Here is a 23,269-nt window from a genome sequence, read left to right on the forward strand (position 1 = left end):
ACCCTCACACCATCCTGTCTTGCCATGGAATCGTGGTATGTCGTAATGCAGTCGTATCTCTGTCGCCAATGGCCGTAACTCGGCCGCCACTAGTCCTACTGCTGTCGTCGTCAGTCTCCCATAGCCGCAGGGGAGACGTGGCAGTTCTTCTGTAGTCGATATGCAGCCGCAACAGTGTCGGCCCGTAGTTGGGAAGATGCCGCAGGAAGGCCGTATGGCATTCGCATCTCTGCCGTGCTAGCTGGTGGGGCGATTGCGGAAGACTATGAGCGACTGGGTTTCGGCGCCTTTACGGTCTTATTACGGATACCGACGACAGCATGGCGGTTCCATCACGACAGCATGGCAGATCTTTTTTGAGGACGACTGAGCGCGCCGTTTTTAAACATTTAAAAATATATTTGGCCCCTTTGCGGCTCTTGCCGACTGCAGCCGACCTGGGGAGGATAACCACGACTACAGAAGACCGTCCATTACGGTTTCATTACGATTGTCGGCGGGTGGTGGCGATTTTTCCAGTCGCCAGTAGTCGCCGACAAATCCGCCTATGTGTGACTTAGGCTTGATCAACAACTACATAAAATATATCCATACCCACATCAGCATAAATGCAATCAACAACCTTGACCCAAGCCCATCAACGACAGATAAATTACTCCGCAAGTCAGATCGTGTTCACCTTTCATGCCTGATCACCTAGGGGACACCACCCACAGCTTTTACAGTACAAACATAGACTCATCGACCACTGCAACCTCTGCCGGGCCACCCCAAACACAATAAAACGCATTATGAAAGACTTAGATGTGAGAGGTCTTTGGATCGCTCCATGGAGGTAGATCAGCTATCTCCAAGTCACAGGACTGCTCCAGCATAACTAACCAGAGCGAATCAATAATCACAATGTTGTCGGGGGTTGTAAATTGGATGACAAGTGTTACGATCTATTAAGTTCACACCTGCACACGTTACAATATTATATCATTGCATTTGCACCCAGGCTTCTCGTGATACCATCTATTGTTTAAGAATGTCAGAAAAATTCATAGATTCTAAATGCTCTGGAACTAATGTGAACACAAGGTTAGGGGACTGAATTAACACTGTTAAGAAATTACTATATATAAAACAGATGCCTTGCTTTTTTGTTCCAATAAAGACCTGTCAATAATCACAATGTAGTCAACGATTGAGAAGTAGATGAAAAGTGTTCAGAGAGGGTCTCTGGGGAATTTATTACGTGGCTATAGGCCAAAACAGAATTTTAAGACTTTCCCTTGAAGGTAGGACAGACATACACAGGATTTCTAGATAGGACCAGTCTAGTCTTGAAGCGGGGAGCTGAAGGAATGTACAGCGAGTTGAATGGCCTGCTATGGCTATCTGTTAAAAAAGAACGATTTTAATACATGTGAATACTCACCCCTCTCTCCCTTATAGGTAAGCTCCAAGTCACGATTTATGATCGCGTTGGGGTTATTTCATGAAAGCTGACCCAAATCAGTACAATACGAGAATGGCACTCGGTAGAGCAAATACCTCCGCCAGGCTGAACAGTTTATGTTTTGTATCCCACTGATAATTAGCCTGATCTGGATTCGGACCTGAACCAAAATCGAATCGGCTGGTTATTGTCACCTAACTTACCCGTCCACAACCTTTTTAAATATCATGTTATATATCGCTTTTCACCCGATCTCTCAATGGTGAAGAATCCCAAAAAATTTAATAATTATCGTATCCCAATCCATATTCAGATCTTCACCAAAATCGAAGAGATTAGTCCTTGTCACAAACACAACCTGCCCACCAAATTTCGTCCAAATCCATCCACAACTTTGAGATATCCTACTCTATGTCGGTTTTGGCCCGATTTCCCAATGGTGAAGAATCACTTTTAAAATTCTCTGATCTGGATCCGAATCCGAATCCGAATACGGATCTTCACCAAAATCTAATCATTTCGACCTTGTCACATACACTACCTCTCTCCCAAATTTCATTTGAATCCGTCCACAACTTTTTGAGATATCCTGTTCACAGACAGACAAACAGACAAACAGACAGGGGTGAAAACATAACCTCCATCCACCTTTGGTAGCAGAGGTAATAGGGTTGCTTGCTATTTTGGCAACTACGCGTACCTTTGTCCTTCGGCAACCTGCATCATCAGTCACTACTCTCACGATGTTAATCTCCTACTCAAACGTTATATATTTGCTAAAACTTCCCTCTCATATAAACGAGTTTCCATCCCTTTGACTTGAGTGTCACGAAAATTTATTTCTGTGGGTTAATTCAGACCCGTTTTACATGACTTCAAACAGTTCCTCGTTTTCTGGCAAGAAGCTTTGATTTTTTTTTATCAGATAATGTGGCCAAGTTGTCTGTCTTCACACTGTCTGTAGCTACTTTGGCAGATTGTATTGGCGGATGTGGGTGTAACTGTGAAAATCTTTCATCGACAAATTGTTATGTGGCGTAACCTCTGACATACTCGAGAGGAAATAACATACAAATTGGTCGGGGACGAGGAAGCAAAGCATACAGTGAAAGTCAAATACAAAATGTGGATGAAGAAACCAAGAAAACTCCAATACATATTGCTACTATTGAAATTCTGTCCCTCAAAGTTTGAGAAGATGAAGGGAAGAGGATAGGAAAGACTTGAAGGAATATAGGCAAGAAGGATAAAAAGGTACAGCAATAGGAAAGGTGAAGGTAATGAAGGCATACAAGGGAACATGAATGCACATGAAAAATAAGCCAAATTAATACATTAAAAGAAGAGTGAAAGTTTCATATACCTTGACAAATGACAACAATCTTCATAATCTGAGAGCACGCAACTCGCAGTAGAAATGCTTGCTGTGGGATCACTGGATACTGGAAGAATAGAGCTCAAAGCTTCCGACTGTTGAAGAATGTCCAAAGAAGCCTCTTCCAGGTACTTTTTAGTGTCAACAAATCCCACATCCTGTACTGCATTCACGATCACATCGGTTAAACCTTCATCTGCAGTGCATCCATTTGCGGTTGGTGTCTCGTGATTTTCACGATCTTCTTCATTTTGCATTGTATCCACTTGTATACCTTCCTGAATCGAGCTTCCCTCAAGGACACAACCGTATTCCCCAAGATCACCGAGATATTGTGCATTATCTGTTTCATAATCTTCACAATCAAAACTATTTTTTGTGCCACCTGCTGGTCTACTTGAGGAGACTCCATACTCTTTACGTTCATCCACGGCTGTCTGCCAAGGCAATTTTTCATTATCTTGCAATGCTGATGGAAAAGAACAGACATCCTTTGCTGGTGTTTCATATTCATGTGCAAATGAACAACTTGGTGCTTTCAAGTAGGATTTCACACCAGGTGGCAGTGCAACAACATCGTTCATTTCCTCTACATGCTCGGTTATACAGACCTCAACTGGTTCCTGTGCTCTAGTAATGGTTAGGTCAAATTCTGCTTTTCCATTACTTGTGTCATCATCTTCAAAGCAAGTAGTTGTTTCTATGCAACCTACATCACCAAAGCCAAGATGACATTCGTTGGTAAAATCATCATTAACTGCACAAAGTGAGGCTGAAGAGTAGGATTTTGGTTCTTCTTCAACCATTGGACAAAAGTGATCTTCATGAAAGGCCTTTTGAGAGGTATTCAGTGTCAATTCCTGTGGTCTGTGCAGATCATTACATGTAACAGAGGCAATGTGTTCTTCCTCCAATGGCGATGGATCACTTTCTTGCCAAGGTCGATTAGCTTTTTCAGGCATTACACAGGGCCCTGAAGATGCATGCATTTGAGTTTTGTGCTCAAGGAGTCGTTCCTCAAAATCGGTATTTTCTCTATCATCCCGACTGTGCAATGTCGGATTTAATGCAGTTTGTACATCTTGCAAGTGGGCTGGCTGTGAACCATTTTGAAAAGATGGCTGCTCTTCGTCATTTCCATTCCACAAATCAACTACAGAGCCGACTCCGGAACATGGAACATCATTCATATTGTTTGTGATGGTCGTATGTCCATCAATTGAAATACCAAATTGTTGAGTGTTGCATTGTGCATCACATTCCAAATTATCATCTGCTGCATGCAATACCTTATTATGTGCTGGGCTGGCACCCAAAGACAATGCTTCCAATCTCATCATGAGTCTATTCAAAGAGTCATTAAGGAATACGCTAGAAAACCCTTCTTCATCATTTTGACCTTTAACCTCTGAAGCAAGTGAAGATGGACCTGCTGGCTCTTCACTGTCAGCATTATCACAACTTGTGACAACGACGTCACAATCATATTCAGCAATTGGGCAGAAGGAATCTGACGGAAGCAGTTTTTTAACGGCAGCAGGTATTTGTAATGGCTCCAACACTCCTAGAGAAACACCTTCATTCTGTGTACTATTGGAATCCATTACTCCTGCATCTTCTTTTTGTGGGGTTTCATTAGCTTCCGCAAATAACCTAAAACCTGTGGAAACATCCTTGAAGGCTGGATGCTCTGCCTCAACGGTAGGTTCAGAGTGTGGTGGCTGCTCATCTGAAATGCACGCAGTATCATCCTTTTTTGTCAGGTCTAATGCCGAATGCACAAAGCTAACATTACTACGCAGATCAGATGAAAGTGCACGTGCATCGTACCATCTCATGCCACTGTCATCCTCAGCAACCTCAATTTCTCCGTCTTCGTTTCCAGGCAAGTGACGGGGTATTTTAATGTCCTGTTGTTCAGCCCATCCAAAACTTGGTTCAAATGAACGGGAGTTTAGAAAAGGCTCTTCTGGTTTAGCAGATTCTTTAAAAGTCAAATCATCATCAATAGCACCACGTAGACCTCCACCAGTATTTACAAGCGTGTCAGCAGTCATTCCACCAATTTCAGTCGCCGGATGCATATCCACAGCTTGGCAGCTGGTCACAGCAGCAACACTTTCTCCCTGCTCTTGTATTGATAGATGAGAACGCTGACGTTCATGCTTAACATCGTCCTCTGTGCCCTCAACGACACAAGTATTTAAATTGGACCTACTTTTACTTTGTTTCTCATCCGCACATTCTTTCCCAGCAGGACTCAAACATACAACACCATGCTCAGGAAACTGCAGGACAGTGTCATGTGTTTCTTGCATTTCCAGGGCTGGCACAGAAGTGTCACCATTTGATGCCTCATCATTTGCACTGCAAGCAACAAGGCACACAATTCCATTTTCATCTGCTCTAAAATACATCATGAAGGCCAAGTTCTATAAAAATGGATACTATTTACATTTGTGGATACAGTATCAATTTTAGAACATTACAATTCAGTGGAAAAGTGAAGGTGGAAAAAGCATTAAAAGGTACGAAAAAAAAATCATTATGAACACCGTTTCAACTAAATACAATTTGCCACAGCACAATAATAAATACATAATCATGGTGTTTGAGTGCAAAAGGACTTGAACAGAGACAGCCTTGCTGCATTATTACCTTCACTGATACTCAGGGAAATATCTGCACAGTGACAGTCACAACCTGGTCAGGGTTACTTTTTACTACAGAAATGTTCACGACTTGTTGTGAGCGCACCCCGGAAAGGGACTGGTCTGAAGCAATGAGAGTTAAATTATCTTCCTGGTATTGGCTGCAGTACAATCCTACGGAGATGTAGGGGAATGTCGCTCTGCTAAGCTCATGTCTAACAGGTGGAGCCTATGCAAGCATTCAGCCATAAGAGCCCCTTTAAAATTTTAATTATGCCTGGCTGCTCCCAAAACTGTTTTGTGTACACCAGAGACAGGCTAATGTGTGGCAGGGCATGGCAGACAGGTATAATGTAGAGTTCCTACAATGGTAAGTTTGGCTCCGGGCCCATCCTACCTTCTTAGGAACTCTACATCATACCCATCATTAAGCTGGGCTTCGTAGAGTACAAAGGGTGTATGAAACCATGAGTTCGCAACTCTATCTATACAGAGTCTATACAGAAGAATCACAAAAGCATTGCATGTTAAGAAAAAAAAATGAAAGCCTGAAAATAGAAAAGTTCCTCAGGAATTTTTTTTTTTAGAACAAACGTGCATTGAAGCAAACAGTTCTATGAGTGGATTGACAATGGGAAGGATGTCTAAAGTTAGAGCACATGTGATTTAAACAAATTTCATTAAAAACCAGAACAAATTTAAAGTCAAGTTTTGGTGAAGCAAAAACACCAATTATATACATGTGGGTTTAATTGGTATGTAGATTATTGACAATTTTTAAAAAGTTTTTCTGGAACTAAGAGATTAAAAGTAACTGAAAAATAAATGTGCTTAACAAAAAAATATATAAAATAAATAAATAAAATAAAAGGAGTCTACAGCTGGATGGGAGGATTTTAAAGTTATACCTCTATAAAATAATAATATCCCCAGTCCCCACTCAGGCCAACACAAACTACTATCACCAAGCGAAATATGAGCCAAAATCATTGGTTTGCAGCAAAAGGCTGTGGGGGTAGAATCGTTAACTGAACTGTGCTGCTGATGCAGTGCCCTCTGCTGGTTAGGGAGGAATTTGGAATTTGTCCAGGGTGTCGGCGATAGCTCGCCCGCCTACTCTTCGCGAAGAACACCATGGGATCTTTAATGTCCACCAGCAAATGCTGGCAGACGGGAAGCAGAGTTTAACATCCATCCGAGTGACAGCACGCACATTGCCAAATCAGGATTCAAACTCAGGCTAGACAACTTAAAGGAAGGCCAAGCCTTAATAAGACTGTTATAATGAACAACCCTTAACGGATGTCACGTGGACTGGAACAGTAATCGATACATCGTGGACATTCTGGAAGTCATTAAGCGAGCACAACTTTGATTTCCCAGTCTTTGCACAAGTTGTACTGATGTTTTAATCAAATGGAATATATAAATATTAAAAGAAAGGCTCACCCATAAGACCCCACCCCCAGTATAGAAACGTTTGTGGAAAACCCCTCCTGATCACCCCTGGCTCTCCAAAAGTGTTGCAACACTTCCAACGAAAAAACAGGCATATGGTCTCATGTGCATGTTTGTGGAAAGGGATGGGGAGAATTATTGGACGGTGGGGGTGGCAGGTGGGTAGTGGAGGGAGTTGTGGGAATGGTGGTAATAAAAATATAGAGTCCATAAAAACAGATGCACTCCCACCCTTCCCTTCCCTTCCCAAGAAACCGAGGAGAGATGTCGATAACCACATGAAACAGGCCTTTTGGGGTTTTGCAAACTTGGTGACGAGTATCATACTGGGATAACCAGGACTGAATTCAATTCATAAAACCAAAAACATAATCTTAAGCATTTCCTTTGAATGACAAGTTGTTCCAAATTGGTGGTGATGCAAGGAGAATATCTTTCAAGCTGGATTACCCCCACTTTTTTCTTCTATTCATACAACACAACACAACATGCATTTTAAAGGCCATTTTCCCTGCTAGAGCGGGGGTTAGCCTTGCGGTCCCCATGACAATCTTCTCCATTTTGCCCTATTTTCTGCATCTCTCCTTGTTAACCCCCTTGCCCGCATTTCTTCTTCCACCATCTTTAGCCAAGTCTTTCTCGGTCTTCCCCGTCTTCTACTTCCTTCTACATTCATTTCCATCACTCTTCTCAACCAGTCACTTTCATCCTTCCTCAACACATGACCAAACCATCTCAACCTGTTCCTCTTCACAGCATCAATCACAGGCTCTATTCCCATCATCTTTCGCAATTCATCATTTGTCTTCCTCTCTCTCAACGATACTCTGCACATCTGTCGAACCATTCGCATTTCCACCCTTTCCAACCTTCGTTGCTGCTCTACGTTCATTACCCATGTCTCGCTCCCATAAATCATAACACTTCTCACACATGCAGCATACACCTTTCCCTTCAGCTTCAACGACACTCCCCTCATCATCAGCACGCCACTCAATTCCCGAAACTTCTTCCATGCACATCTCACTCGAGCAACCGTTGCCGAGTCTGATCCACCTTCTCCATTCAGCATGTCTCCGAGGTAGCAAAATGTTTTCACACCTTCCAGCTTCACGCCGTCTCCAAGATCCAACTCAACGTTTCCTCCATCTGCAGCTCCCTCTGTGCACACCTTACATTTGAATGTAGCTGCCACACTGGTTAATGACCCTCTCAGATCACTACATTTTTGATGAACCCACTCAGTGCACATTGTACACTGAATGGAGTTCACTCCGACATCCTTCCTACGCACAGCACAGGGCCACTTCCCAGTTCTTTCCACCTCACCACATGCTTTACCACTTGCCATCACCTTTGTCTTTCCGATATTCACCTTCAGACCTTTTGTCTCCATACATTCCTTCCACGTGTTAATCTTTTCCTTCAGTCCATCTATACTTTCCGCAATCAACACCAGATCATCTGCATACAACTCCCACGGTAAACCCTCCTTTACGTTCTGAGCCAGCATCTCCATCACAGCTACAAATAGTAGTGGACTTAGTACCGACCCCCTGATGCACTCCCACCTTCACCTCAAACTCACCACTGTTCCCGTCCTTCGTCCTTACAGCTGTGCGCGCTCTTTTGTACATTGCCATCACTACTCTGATCAACCATTCCTCTACTCCTAACTTCCTCAATGCCCATGTCAATACTTTGCGTGGAACCTGATCGAATGCTTTCTCCAGATCAACAAACCCAAGAAACAACTTCTTCCTCTTCTCCATGTACTTCTCCTGCAACTGCCTCACAATGAAAAGCGCGTCTGTCGTTCCTCTTCCTGGCATGAATCCAAACTGCATTTCGTCGATCTTCACTTTCTTCCTTATCCTCCTCTCCAACACCCTTTCCAATACCTTCATTCCATGCTCCATTTTTCTTCTATTCATGCAAAGATTCATTGTGATGGGATTTGAGAATGTTTCGAGTAGGGTCCAGTAGTGTATTAATATAATGGTTATATCAGTATCATTTTTCATATCGGTATACAGTTATTGGAAATTCGAATACTGCATACCAGTATACCGGAAAGACAAAAAAACAAACAAAAAAAACGCTATGAAAAAAAAGAACAAAAAAAATGATATATCCACAAAAATATCGGTATATCACCAACAAATTGAACAACAGTGTTTAAAACCCTTAAATACCGTATATGATTTCAAAAGCTTTGATGCACTTGGCTAGAACCTAGATGTTATGGATTCGTCACTTCCGTTATTGTGGTTTTCATCCACTGTGAACATTTTTGATTCCAGGTACTATTATTGTTTTCAAAAGGTTTATTGTTTATGAACTGTTTTCAAAAGGTGAAAAAGTTAGAGTTAAAAGAAACCGAAACCGGATCGGGAACCGGACGACGAAGAAGAAGAGGAAGAGGAGAAAAAGAAGGCGGAGCGAGTCAGTCGGAGAAGAAGCATAGTTGCTTTGCGGTCTGGAGCGAACGTTGGCGGGCAAGAGTCACGAGTGAACTTTGGGTTTCCCAGGAAAGGGATTCCTGCGACAGAGTTGTTATCGCTGTGACAGATCAACCTGCGTGTCAGGTTTTGCGGTCGATTCCGAAGAGAGTCGTTGGACTGCTGTTACGTCTCGAGAACGGGCCGTCGGCCATTTTGACTCGCGCGCTTTGCGCATTGCGCAAGGTCTTTGCTTCGCTTCAGCCGTTTTCACCGCATTCAGACATCAGACATTCAGAAATTCAGACATTTGGTGCATCTGGTGTGGGTGTGTGCAACGTGGCTTTTGAAGGTTAATTTGCGGTTCGCCGACTGTGAGCCGTGAAACGTCCATACCCGAGGGTGAGATTTCCCAGTCGCCTTGTGATTTCCCAGTCGCCTGGAGGGCGCCTTTGCGCAGCTTTGGCAGCAGGACTGTAACTGCCAACCCAACGGGATTCTGGTCTCGATTGGACATTGATCTGACGATCGCTGGAGCGGATCGACTTTGGCTTGAAGCCGGAATTAACTTTGGCTTGAAGCCGGGATTAGAGACATTGGGAATCTTCTTCTTTTCGCTCACTTGGAGCACAGTGAGTTATATTGTACGAACCTGATGGTACCATCATAGGATATATATTGATTGTACTTTTGATTACTATTATTGTTGTACTGTTATTCTTGTGTGATCTTAATACAATATTTGTTTGTTGGTAACAATTGGTGTGGCTTCACCATTGATCTTTGACATACAGAATAACACATTTTTCTGCCGTGACTCCTCTTGGGGCTCGGAGGTACACCGTGACCAGGGGGTTGGGGAGGAGCACGTAACACTAGAACAATGGAACGTATGACATCAAGATGTACCAGGAAGTAGTTGTACAGTAGATTTTAAACTTTCAACCCTCAGCACCGTACAAGCAATCACATTTTTGTTTGTCCTTGCGGCTGTTTTTAAAGCAATTGGTTATTTTCTATGAATCGGGTGTGCTTTAGAAAGCCTGTGCTGATTACCGGTATGGCGATCCGCAATAGCGATACAGGACCGTGCCGATTACCGGTATGGCGATCCGCAATAGCGATACAGGACCGTGCCGATTACCGGTACAGTGATCCGTGATAGTGATACAGGCCTGTGCCAATTACTGGTATGGCGATTCGCAATAGTGATACCGGCCTGAGCCGATTACCGGTATGGCGATCCGCAATAGTGATACAGGACTGTGCCGATTACTGGTACAGTGATCCGTGATAGTGATACAGGCCTGTGCCAATTACTGGTATGGCGATTCGCAATAGTGATACCGGCCTGAGCCGATTACTGGTATAGTGATCCGCAATAGTGGTACCGGACTGCACCAATTACCAATACTAATCTCACCTTAAAACAAAAATAGTTTTTAATACAAGTTTAAGTTGGAAGTAAAATAACCGTTCTCATCATGGGGGAGAAAAGCCCTCTTTAATCTCTCCATCAATCAATCCATCTTTCGACCCTTCTTAAACTCCAGCCACGCATCCATCGCCGTTCCCACTCCGTTTAGCTTCCAAACAGAAACTCCTCAGTCCTCAAGATCCTGCCTTTTTGCCTTTCAAACCCTGCAACTCCCATGGGAAACTTCCCTCACCTGCATCCACCCGTTTGTTCCTCCATCTCAAACCCTGTAACTCCCATGGGAATCTTCCCTCACTTGAATCCACCCGTTTGTTCCTCCATCTCAAAACCCTCCAATCATCCTTTTGCCTCCCCTCCCCAATTGCCATAATCATGCGAGTTAAACAACAGCTGCTTGCTAAGGTGGGGGAGGTGGAGTTTCTGTTCCGTTATCGATCCTGCACACATCGTCATCACGTGCGTAAATATGTGGCACTTAGCTAGGTTTGTACTGAGCTAGCTTGCAAGCTGAGCATTCGATTGCTACCTACGATTCATGATTAATGGTCAATGGTCATTGACAATAATTGTCATCAAAAATTATTATGCAAGAATAAAGTAAGCGAGGGACAAAACTAAACCCCTTTTTACTGTCAACCAAATTCTCTAACGTCCAAAATAATTTGCCATACTTTGTAAAGATAAGAGTTCATGATGTACGCCATGAATTGCCGTGTGTCAATGATGCGTACGTCATATGAATATGTAATGGACCACTGGTCCATTACGCATTATTGGAACCTACATTAAAATATATATATATGTATATATACAGACTTGGCATTTAATATGGAATATATATTTTTTCTTGACTTGGGTTTACTTTCTGAAATCAGTATATCAATCTGGTGAGTTTCTTTTACGCTTCGGTGATTTCTTTGTTAAAAGAACCATGTCACTGATTGTCTGTCGCAGCAAGAAGTCAATAACAGGATTATATCACAGGTGGCGTGACAAAATGTACGGACAGGTACATTTGACGATTGGCTTCACAATCGGGTATAGAAGGGTTGTTGCGTTCTGTATTAGTGGAAAACTGCTGCTGCACGCCTACAAAAGTTATTGCCGCTTCCCCTGGAGATGGTCCGTCAACTCGACAATGCTGTTTGTCATTTAGTGGTGGCTTTACGAAATTCCGGCATGAAACAGCGTGCTATTGCTTGGCAGTATGGCATCACTCAAGGTCAGGTGTCAAAGATCCTGAAACGAAATGCTCAGAGGGGTGTCCCTACTCCAATACCAAGGCCAGGATGTACCCGCAGAACCACAAGGAGGGATGATCGCCAACTGCACCTGTTAGTCCGCAATGGCCGTACCAAGTCAGCTAATCGGCTTAGGGCTGAGTGGCAGCAACTGACAAATGTGCCTGTATTCAGAAGGCTAGTCAACCAATGACTGGTTCAAGCAGGCTATCGTGCCAGGCGTCCCCTGAGAAAGCCACGTCTGACCAGACAACACCGCCAGCGCCGATTGCAGTGGGCCAGAGAGCACCGTCAATGGCAGCCAGGGCACTGGAATCACGTGATCTTCAGTGACGAGTCTAGATTTCTGATCTATCGTCAAGATGGCCACGTCCGAGTATGCAGACAAGTGCATGAAGCCTACAACGAAGATTGTATAGTGCCAAGAGTCCAAGCTGGAGGTGGTGGGGTGACCGTTTGGGCTGCTTTTCATGCAGGGGGCAAAACTGACCTGGTTGTTCTGAATGGAAACCTGAACCAGTTCAAGCACAGGGCCATTCTGGAAGAAACATTGCTTCCATTTGTTCGTGCAGCCTTTCGAGGAAACTTTGTCTTCCAAGATGACAATGTACGGCCTCATCGTGCTCGCATGATCCAACACTTTCTTGCTGACCGTGGTGTCGAGCATATGGAGTGGCCTGCCATGTCCCCGGATATGAATCCGATAGAGAACTTGTGGGCAGAATTAACGCGTCAAATCGACAACTTGGACCAGCAGCCCACCACTGTGCGTGAATTGCAGCAGAGTATTGTCACTGCATGGCAAGCAATTCCTGTCCAAACCTTGGCAAATCTCATGAACAGCATGCCTCAACGTGTACGTGCTCTCCTGGTTGCTCGTGGGGGTTACACGAAGTACTGAACTGTAATTTTACTGTTCGTAATCCCAGTCGTAATTTAACTTTTGTTTTTGCTAAAAAAAATTTTGCCTAATGTGCAAAATAAAGAGATACTTCTGGAAAACGCACAGAAGTTTAACACAGTACTGTCCGTGAATTGAGTTCGATATCAGTTTACATCACTTTCAAGGATCAATTTATTTGCTTCGAAATGTCAAATGTGGTTTTTGCTTCTTTTGAAGGTCACATTAACAAAATCTAGAATAATTTCAACATAATTCCAATGAACTTTTGGTTCTAAGTCATCTTGAAAAGTAAGTTCACCCCCACAAAAAAAAATTCCATATTAAATGCCAAGTCTGTATGTATGTGTGTGTATATATATATATATATATATATATATATATATATAGATATATAATTATATATATATATATATATATATATATACATACACACACCACTCGACAAAGACATGTGGGGGAATTGTTATTTGAATTCAATATCAGGAAAAATAAATAGATGCAAATCGATAAAAGCATATACAAACTAGAAAGAGCAATCAGAGATGGCAGACCCTCACCAGGACATGTTTTCAGTGGTTTTTAAGGCTTTTTGTGTTAAAAGTAATATAGCGGCCAAACCACGTGACCGATGTCATGTTTTTTTTCTCCACCAATTTATCCCTAGATGATGCTCAAGAATTTTCATCTTGATCGGATGAAGTTTTGTACTTGACGAATTATGATGTCATAATGGAGGCACCTATGACATAATCATGAACATTTTATTCCCGTGGAGAGTTCTTTACAATGAGTCATGCCTCAATTTTGTCTATTCAGCACTTTCGGAGATAGAGGTTTTTCGGTTTTTTCCAAGATGGCGGCCGAACCACGTGAACGATGACGTAATCATTTATTTTTTTTCTCCACCACTTTATGCTGACATGGCGCTCAAGAAATTGCATCTTGATTGGATGAAGTTTTGTACTTGTTGAATTATCGAATTATGACGTCATAATGGAGGCCTTGGGCCTAGAGAGTTAAACATCGGGCACAGTCTATTCCAGGGCAAGGCAAATATGTGTGTAAAGTATGCCGATGCTATGTGCAACGATGTAGACGTAGTACTGCGCACAAACAGACAAACCAACCAACCAACATACTTGCCAGAATCTATTCCTGGCAAGTAACAAAGACAGATTCAAATGCAACACCATCTCCTCAGGCGAGGGTAACTAGAACAGCACAAGTAGAGCGCACATCTCCGCCAGGCTGAACAGTTTGTTTTTTGTCTCCCACTGATGGGCCGGATCTGTGGACCTGAAGCAAAATCCAATTGGATTGTTCTCATCATCAAACCAATTCATCCACCAAGTTTTGTCCTTAATCCATCCACCACTTTTTGAGATATCATGCTATATATCGTTTTTGGTCCTACCTTTCAATAGTGAAAAATCACTAAAAATTATTGTACACAGATCCAGATCTTCACCAAAATATAATCATTTCGTCCTCGTCAGAAACACCAACCTGTCCAGCAAATTTCAGCCAAATCCGTAACTTTTTGACATATCCTGTTCACAGACAGTCAAACAAACAAGACAGGACAGACAGATAGACAGGGGTGAAAACATGCCCTCCATCCACCTTCAGTGGCAGAGGTAATCAGCAATAAGGAGACCTCTGTTCATGCACATTTCCACATGCAAGCTGTGCCATGCAAAGGAAGCAAACATTCAGAGAACAAGCTATGGTTTGCATCTGCACCGAATTTCTTGAGTCGTAAGAAATACAGTAGAACATTTTGAAGTCCTGCCAAGGTTCTCAAACAATAATAACAGTTTTTGTGATTGCACTTCCGCTGATCAGGCCAAGAGACAAGGCACACCCCAGAAACAAGTGGTACCTTCTCGAGCAGATCTCAACAGGACTTCACTCGCCCTGCACTGCACTCTCTCCACCTCACCCCCAGGAATACCTCTGGCTACGGCTTCCCCTTCGCTCCCACCTCTTGTTCATATGTGTGTTGTACCGTCCACCAAACAGTGATGACTCCATCTACATCTCGCTGTCTGATAATATGGACCAACTTCTATCTACTCATCCCAACTCTCTCTTCCTCATATGTGGTGATTTCAACTGTCATCATGCCAGTTGGCTGGGTGTGGGTACCTCTCTCACCAGCCATGGCTCCTCAGCAAAGGACTTCTGCGACTCACTGGGACTGACACAATCTGTCAATTTCCCGACCCGGATCTCAGTCAACGGAACATCTTCTCTTCTGGACTTGGTTATGACAAACTTCCCTGAAAATGTCTGCTGCTCTTCTTCTGCTCCAATCGGATCATCTGATCATGTCCTTGTTAAAGTGGACATCTCTCTGACCATCCTCAGGGAGCCTGCTCAGCGTCGACGAGTCTGGCATTTCACTCAGGCCAACTGGCATGGTCTTCAAGCAGCCATCAATCATCTGTACTGGTCTCCCATCTCTACCACCTCTGACATCAACACATCCTGGGAATTCTTCCAAAGTAAATTGCTCTCTCTCATGCACAGATTTATCCCATCTCGAATTCAGTTGTCATACCCTTCCTCCCGTCCATGGTACACGGAATCTTGTGGTGAGGCTGTTGCCCAGAAACAACTTGCCTTCATCTCCTGGAAAGCAAATCCAACGGAAGGAAATCTCATTTCCTTTCACAAAGCCCGAAACAAGTGTGTGTCCACCCTCAGGAGAGCCAGGAAACAATATCTCTCCGTTCTCAAGACCGAACTCTCTTATCTGTCTCCCTCTTCCAAATCCTGGTGGCGTCTGGTCAAATCCGTTTCTGGTGTTTGTTCCCCCTCCATCCCCTCCCTTACCTCAAACGGCTACACAGCTGACTCCGCACGTGAAAAAGCTGAATGCCTCAACTCTGTGTTTGCCTCGAAATCTTGTGTCCCAAACCCATCCCTCTCTGTACCCACCATACCCAGTCGTACCCTGCTGCTCCTGGACTCCGTGTCCTTTCCTCCTGACAAGGTGGAAAAGTTTCTGTCAACCCTTGACTCTGATTCTGCAACTGGACCCGACGGCATCAGCCCACGGGTCCTAAAATCCTGCTCTGCCGCTCTATCTCACCCTCTCTCTGTTCTCTTCACCCTCTCTTTTGCTCAAGGTCAACTGTCATCTGCTTGGAAATCAGCCAACATCACCGCTATGCACAAAAAAGGTGCAAAAACAGATCCTAGCAACTACAGACCAATCAGCCTTCTCCCAATTATCAGCAAAGTCATGGAATCCATCATTGCTTCGGATATGAAATCTTTCCTCTTCTCCAATGGCTTGATCTCTGATCATCAATTTGGTTTCAGACCAGGTCACTCTACTCTGGACATGCTGCTTCTGCTGTCTCAACAATGGATGGAGGTCCTCAATGCCAAACAGGAAATTAGAGCTGTCTCCCTCGACATATCACATGCCTTCGACACGGTCTGGCACCCCGCTCTGCTCACCAAACTCTCCTCCTTTGGTATCCATGGAAATCTCCACGCATGGCTGGCAGACTTCCTCTCTAGTCGTCGTCAACGTGTGGCCCTGAATGGGTTTCTCTCATCTCCTCTTCCTGTTCAGGCTGGAGTTCCCCAAGGCAGTGTTCTGGGCCCCGTGCTTTTTCTGGTCTTCATCAATGATCTCTCTGACTCTCTTGAAAATCCTCTCTATCTCTTTGCTGATGACTCCACTCTCTGCCGCTCCATTCCTCTTCCCTCAGATCGGCAGTCTGCAGCCTCCGCACTCTCTGAAGACTTGGACAAAATCACAGACTGGTCAAACAAGTGGAACATGTCTTTCAATCCTGACAAATCTCACACTCTTACTATGTCTCTCCGAAAAGATCGACTGGACAACCCTCCCATCTACTTTCTCAACAATCCTCTCCAAGAAGTTCTGTCGCTCAAGCTTTTGGGTCTCACTATCTGCCATGATCTTTCTTGGGAAAACCACATTTCCAAGCTGGCCTCCAAAGCCAGTCGCCGACTGGGCATCCTCCGTCGTGCGTCGTGCGTTAACGGATAGTCACCATGGTGTTTGACGCAGGAAAGTTCGTCCCTATATTTTCACTGTTAACATTCAATTTCGTGTTCAGGACACCCCAAAGTTTAAAAAAAACCTTGGGTGGTAGGTTGGTGGGGGGGGGGGGGGGGGGGGGGGTGCACCCAGGGTCTAGGTAGCCCATGGCCTACTTGTATACAAAAAAAACAACAAAAAAAAACAAACAAAAAAAAAGTATAAATACAACATCAGTTAAACAGGGAGCCCCACAAGGCACTGACAGTCTCTTTGTACAGTATTATGATACAAAGTAAATGCAGCATCAAAGTTTCATTAAGCATATGAATAAATAAAGCAAGTTTATCATAATTGTTGGGTATGGAAAGTTAGGAAAACGTCATGAAGACCTCGAGAAATGCTAGTATTTCTACAAAATGAGTCGGTTTAAAAACGTATTTGGCACAACTGGTTTTGCCAATCCTTTTACGTTTGGGTACCATTATTAAGGGTGCACGAGAAACAACGAAAGGCTCGTAATGGGAGGTAATCATACAAGGGGACGCAAACGATGACTCGTCTCAGCTCAAAACACACGACTGGCCGAAATGAAATCCTGCGATAATCAAATAGGAACACAATAGGTTGACCGCAGTAGAAACCCACGATATTTGAGGGTTACTGCACAATGTTTGTGGGTTATCAGGCTATTCTTGGACTCCTCTCCTGCAACCCCCCCACCCCACCTCGTCGTCCCCGATTTTACAAATAAGAACTAAACAGCATATTTGTACAAAACATTGTGACAGGTAGGGTGAATAGCAGACCTTAAGTCAGGTAAAGAAGGCGCTGCCAAATACAACCCATTTGGATCATTTCTTGCAGGAATTTCATGTTCATCATTCATAGTGGACGAGGAGCCACCAACTTCCGCTTTAGTGCCAAGAGGTGCATGAGGAACAGGATCTTGCTGGGGAGGTTGGAACTTTACCTGCACACGCAGCAAACATTAAGCAGGTTACAACAAAGCACAAAAATCCAGGATGATTATGCTCGCAAAACCAGAACTACAACAATGGAAAAGATGAGTGACTAATATAGCATTGGCATTCCACTCATTTATCTTCATGAAAAATGAACTGCACCAGGAAAAGAAAATCACTTGTTGCTAGTTTGCATGCAGTCAGCGATTTGTTGACAACCAATCAGGAGGCACTGAATCAGTAGAAAGCCTTAAACGATGCAGGAAGTGGGCCGGATGCAGGAAGTACTATGCCAGTAGTAATAGTGCAAAAATAATGTAATAGTAGGGTGAAAATCAATAATGGATTCCAGAAGTGAAATACCACAAAACTAGCATAATATTATATCAAAGCTTTGACTGGTGAAAGAGATGCCATGCAAAAAATTGCAGCAAGACCACGTTTCTTTTGGTACTGAAGGTAGGACAATGCCGAGAGTACATGAAAAGTGCCCCTGTTCATAATGGGAATGGGCAAAGAAGAAAGCTAAAAACGTGATGTTATTAAGCATCTCAATTGTGTGTTCTTTACAGTACAGATATACAGTAATGTACAGATATTGCCAACAAGCTTGTTGAATATACAGTTGAGAATGTACCTGCGTTGAAACAAATGACAAGCAGTGGGGTTAATAAAGCTGCTTAATAAAGCTGAAGTGTGAGAACACTTCATTCATCCCTTTATTTCTTCATTAATGAATACGAATTTAAAATTATTTGGCAATAGTCAATGACAACTCGTTCAACTGCATAAAGCTCGACATAATCATTTTTATATTTTTAGCATTTACCGTGAAACAAACGAAAACACACAACCAGAACAGCACTCGAAGAGCAGTCTCGCCTTGCACATTCATTCTGAACAAAAATACCATCATTAACTGAATACGCTACGATTATAACCCACTGCTATTATGGTCAATATAACCATGCTAGTGGGGTCACCCGTGGGAATCCCACGGGCATGGACGTGTGTGACATTTGGACATCTTCATTTAGATGCTGCACCTGCACATTCAGTTTCACAAAATGGTAACTGGCAATTTATCAGATCTACAAATGATGTCATCAGCACAATTTATTTACTTCTGATAACATGTAACTGCATGTGCCTGCACATGGGAAATACAGTTTGAAATGTGTAATTACATCTCATGTAAAATGTGACTTCAAGAGCTCAAACCCTCTCCCTCCCACTGCACCGGGGAGTGGATCACCCACAGGGGAGTGGGGGTGTCTGTCTCTCTCTCTCTCTCTCTCTCTCTCTCTCTCTCTCTCTCTCTCTCTCTCTCTCACACACACAGGGGGGGGGAGGACTGACTGACACACACACACACACACACACACACACACACACACACACACACACACACACACACACACACACACACACACACACACACACACACACACACACACACAAGATGATGGCCAAAATAGGCATGTGCTGCTATCATCATTTCACCCAGATTCAAAGTGAGCCATCATGAAATGGAGCAGATGTTAGTCGTCACATCATTATGATATTCAACAGCAACAGCAACAGCAATCAATATCTCACCTTCTAGTCCATGGGCCCGGACCCGAAATTTCACTAATTGGTACCACCCGAGGTGGCAAGTTCTAGTAATGATTTTTGGAAAGGTGCATGTATGTGGGATACATGCTGATGTGATAGCAATTCTGGACTGGTAGCTTAGTGGTAGTTATCAGCTATTTTATACCCGCACCCGGTGAAAGGCGTTCGACGGTTCGGATTGATTTAGTCCATGTGTGAAATTTTGGGTACGGGCCCATGGACTAATTGGGCATATTAATCAGAAAGTACTGAGACAACGTAGATCCCAAAATTATCGCTTTATGTCTTATTTTAAAGGTAGTACTTGCTCACAGCCCCTGGTTTCAAGCTGAACCCCTTTGTCCCTCCTGCCGTCTGGGTGTCTTTGTTAACTGTCTCTTCGGTCGTTTGGTCGACAGGGATTCTTCCGAAGGGGTTGTTGGGACCGAGTTGAACTGAGAATCCCCCTCGCATGAACTCAGCATACACGTCTGGGTGTGTGGTGGGCAGCTGGGACATCTGGGCATAGTAGTATGGGAGGTAGCGTGCATAATTCAGCCTGTCATATGCGAAGCACCATGGGATCATTGCACGAATTGATGCCAGGTGTAGCACCCAGTCTCCCTCTCTTGATGCTCGAATGAGACCCAGCAAGATCTCGACAATGTCCAGATACGACATCCAGAATGCTGAGAGGCTGCCGTTTCCACCTCTGAGGAACTCGAGGTATATTCCAAACAGTTCCATGATGCGTGCGCATGAGCGGTCACCGAGGACCTGCTTCAGGGATGCCTGTGAGATATCTTTGCAGAGGCTGTCAATGATCCTCAGTGTCTCATCCATGTGGACCACATCGTTGGCGTGAGTGGCTTCCAGCCACGAGAGGAAACCCTTCCAGGCCAGTCGAGTGAGTGCCTCATAGACATTCTTGTGTAGGTGGACTGCCCTGTTGTACTTGCGGCCATCCATGACACCATTAATGGAACCTTCTGCGATCACACCAGACTCGATGCAGAGATCTCGCAATCCAGCATCTTGAAATCGCTTCCCTATTATTCCCATCAGTGTGCAGATGGTGTGGAATACTCCGAGCCTGGTGATGATGGTGTTTTGGAACTTGTCAGGGTGTTTCCATATAATCTCCACAGCCTTTGCATACAGTGCCTGGTCAAAGACACAGACAATCTTTGTCAGGTCCAAGGAGTGCATGATGTTCAGTGACTGGTTTAGCACTTCATTGACAGTCGACATTTGTGTCGCTGGAGCATTAATGGTAGGCAGGTAGCCTACATTGTCTGGAATGACTGTCACGTCATCTCGAGTCCGGATGTTGAAGCCTGTCCAGCTGCTGATTGATTGCTCTTCTTGTTGCGACATGCGTGCCATGACCCAGACAAGATTCTTCTCTTTGGCGAGCTGAGTCTCAGCTGCAGTGTCAGCATCTGCACTTTTGCTCTGTGGTGGTCCCACTCGTTGTCCAGCGTTGTATGCTGGTAGCATTGGTGGTGGTGCATCAATACTTCTCTGCTTTGTTTTTCCTACAGTCAGCATGGTTCTGGTGGACACTGGGGTGATTGGCTTTGCTTGTACGGCAATCCCATTCACTCTGTGAGATGTTCCTTCTCCACTGGTGGTCTCTTCCAGACGGTCGATATTATCCCAGGCTAAGGTTGTGAATATGCCAGGATGGATGTTACCTGGGAGGGCAACATCACTCCCTGATAGCGAGAGCTTTTGGAGACACAGAGCAGTGTCGATCTCTTCCATCTGAGAATAGGACACACTATGGCCGAGTCGGTTGAGGATGTGTATCAACTCTACATTCCCGGTCAGTGACTTGATAGCGAATGGCAGAACGATGTGCTTCGGGGGCTTTATCAGTCCACGTGTTACAGCATATACCATGTCATAGCCGAGTGAACACAGAAGCCGCTGGACTCTTTGAGATGCATGATCAGGGTCATTGGAACCTGTAAGTAGATAGCACAGGAAGACCATGACCGACTCTGGAATGGTAGTGTCCTCTGCTTCTGGTTTGACTTCCGGTGGCCAGGCTTGAGGGGCATCTTGGTTCTTGATGTCGGCTCTCATTTTCAGGGCTGCTTTGGAGACCACATCTTCAGCATGGAGGCCTTTCTGAGTATGCAGCTCTGCTTGTAGCGATTGGTATTGTTTGGCAAGTTCGTATATGGACAGGTTGTCTGGAAACAGGAGGAGTTTCCCTTTTCCCTCAGAGAAGATGTGCAGGGAGTCTGCAAACTCGCTTTCCAGTTTCCGTCGTATGTGTTTCTTGGTTGATTCCCTTACATGGGCAATACCAAGAGAGTTCATTGAAGCCACCAGTCTAGAAGAGAGATCAGTCATTGTCATCACTTGAGGATTGCCAAAAAGCTCCCTTCTGATGAACAGGAACAGCTCATTGTAGGCCTGATCCACAGCAGCGCCATACTGAGCTTCAGCATCATCATCTTGGCTTGCATCCTGTCCACTGCGAACCTCTCTTTTGGTATAGAACCGATAGCACGACCTATGATAGTGACCTTCTGCAGCTACCAGGTCTCTGCTGACTATGGCAAGGATTCTGCTGTCCATTTTCTCCATGGCTACATTCCTGATTGTGGCGTCAGCTCGCAGTTCTCGACATTGTATGAGGATTTCTCTCGTCTTCTGTCCTTTAGCATACTTGGTGTCTTTCTGGCAGAAAATGCACTCTGCCTCATAAGTCCTTGATGTGCTTGCACATTGTCTAGCTGCTCTCTGTGATCCTGTGTCTTGAGCAGGTTCACTGGCACTGGCACATTTGAGGATGCCATCAAGATGTCTTTTCATGGTGAAGAGACTGCGACATTTTCTGTGGTACTGGATTGTTGGAATCTGTCCATCAGGAAGGTTCGTAGCTAGTTTCAAAATTGCTGCATGTTTTCTGATCTGGGCTGCCCTCAGCAATGTTCTCCATGAGTCAATGTCTTGTAGTGAAACCAGCTTGTCTGTATTGTCATTGGAACAGTGGATGATGCACTCCACTCGTGGCCGCTTTAGTGGCAGGCTGCTTGCTCCGTCAGAGGCCATGTTCAGTCAGTTTTCACCTGCAACATAGAATTATCAATCCACATTACTATGTTGCACAAATTAGTAGTCTGCCAGTCCTTAATTATATTTAATTACACTTAATTAGACTGGTGAAACCAGTGGACTGATATCTGAAAGCAAATCAAGCATTCATGACTGGACTTATTCTAACCTGCAGGCTGCAAATGTATATCACCACTGATGAGGGAAAATCAGCACTTTACATATCTGTCATATATTTTCTGCTTAACTAAATAGACATAATTATTGCAGAGCCTCTTGTTCTTGCCTCACCTACCAGGAAGTATCCACCAGTGGCCAAGTATACGGAATACGGAAGAAAACTGGACACTGCCAGCATCCAACATATATTTTGTTCTTAACTAAGACACTAAAACTGAAGAAAAAGTTAGTTTCCACACATGAATAAATACAAGAATATGTATTATATAGTATAACATACATGTCTTTATTACAAACATCCATTTGCTAAGATATTTAAGCATGTTACATTGTCTATTCAGCTAAAAAAATGATTTGGAAGATGATACTAGTAACAACAGCGCGGAGTTGCGGTATCGCGATTAATGCAAAAACAGCTTTCCTGCAAGAAAAATGAAAAAGCTACCCATTTGGAATTGCTATCACATATTATTTTACTTA

The 23,269-nt window shown here is 44.0% G+C and overlaps 1 protein-coding gene across 10 annotated transcripts in view; it reads right to left on the reverse strand.

The window, feature by feature from the left end:
• Positions 1-23,269, reverse strand: part of LOC137423290 (uncharacterized) — a 272,768-nt gene that overhangs the window by 204,762 nt on the left and 44,737 nt on the right. For all 10 annotated transcript variants that reach the window (XM_078774377.1, XM_068110266.2, XM_078774379.1 and 7 more), the window contains 2 exons: positions 17,786-17,949; positions 2,808-5,186 (listed from right to left, as the gene is read on the reverse strand). In XM_078774377.1, the coding sequence (XP_078630503.1) occupies positions 2,808-5,186; positions 17,786-17,949 (2,543 nt within the window). The remainder of the gene's footprint in view (positions 1-2,807; positions 5,187-17,785; positions 17,950-23,269) is intronic.

This window comes from Myxine glutinosa, chromosome 3, assembly GCF_964187855.1.
Source record: "Myxine glutinosa chromosome 3, kmMyxGlut1.1, whole genome shotgun sequence".
Classification (NCBI taxonomy): Eukaryota; Metazoa; Chordata; class Myxini; order Myxiniformes; family Myxinidae; genus Myxine; species Myxine glutinosa.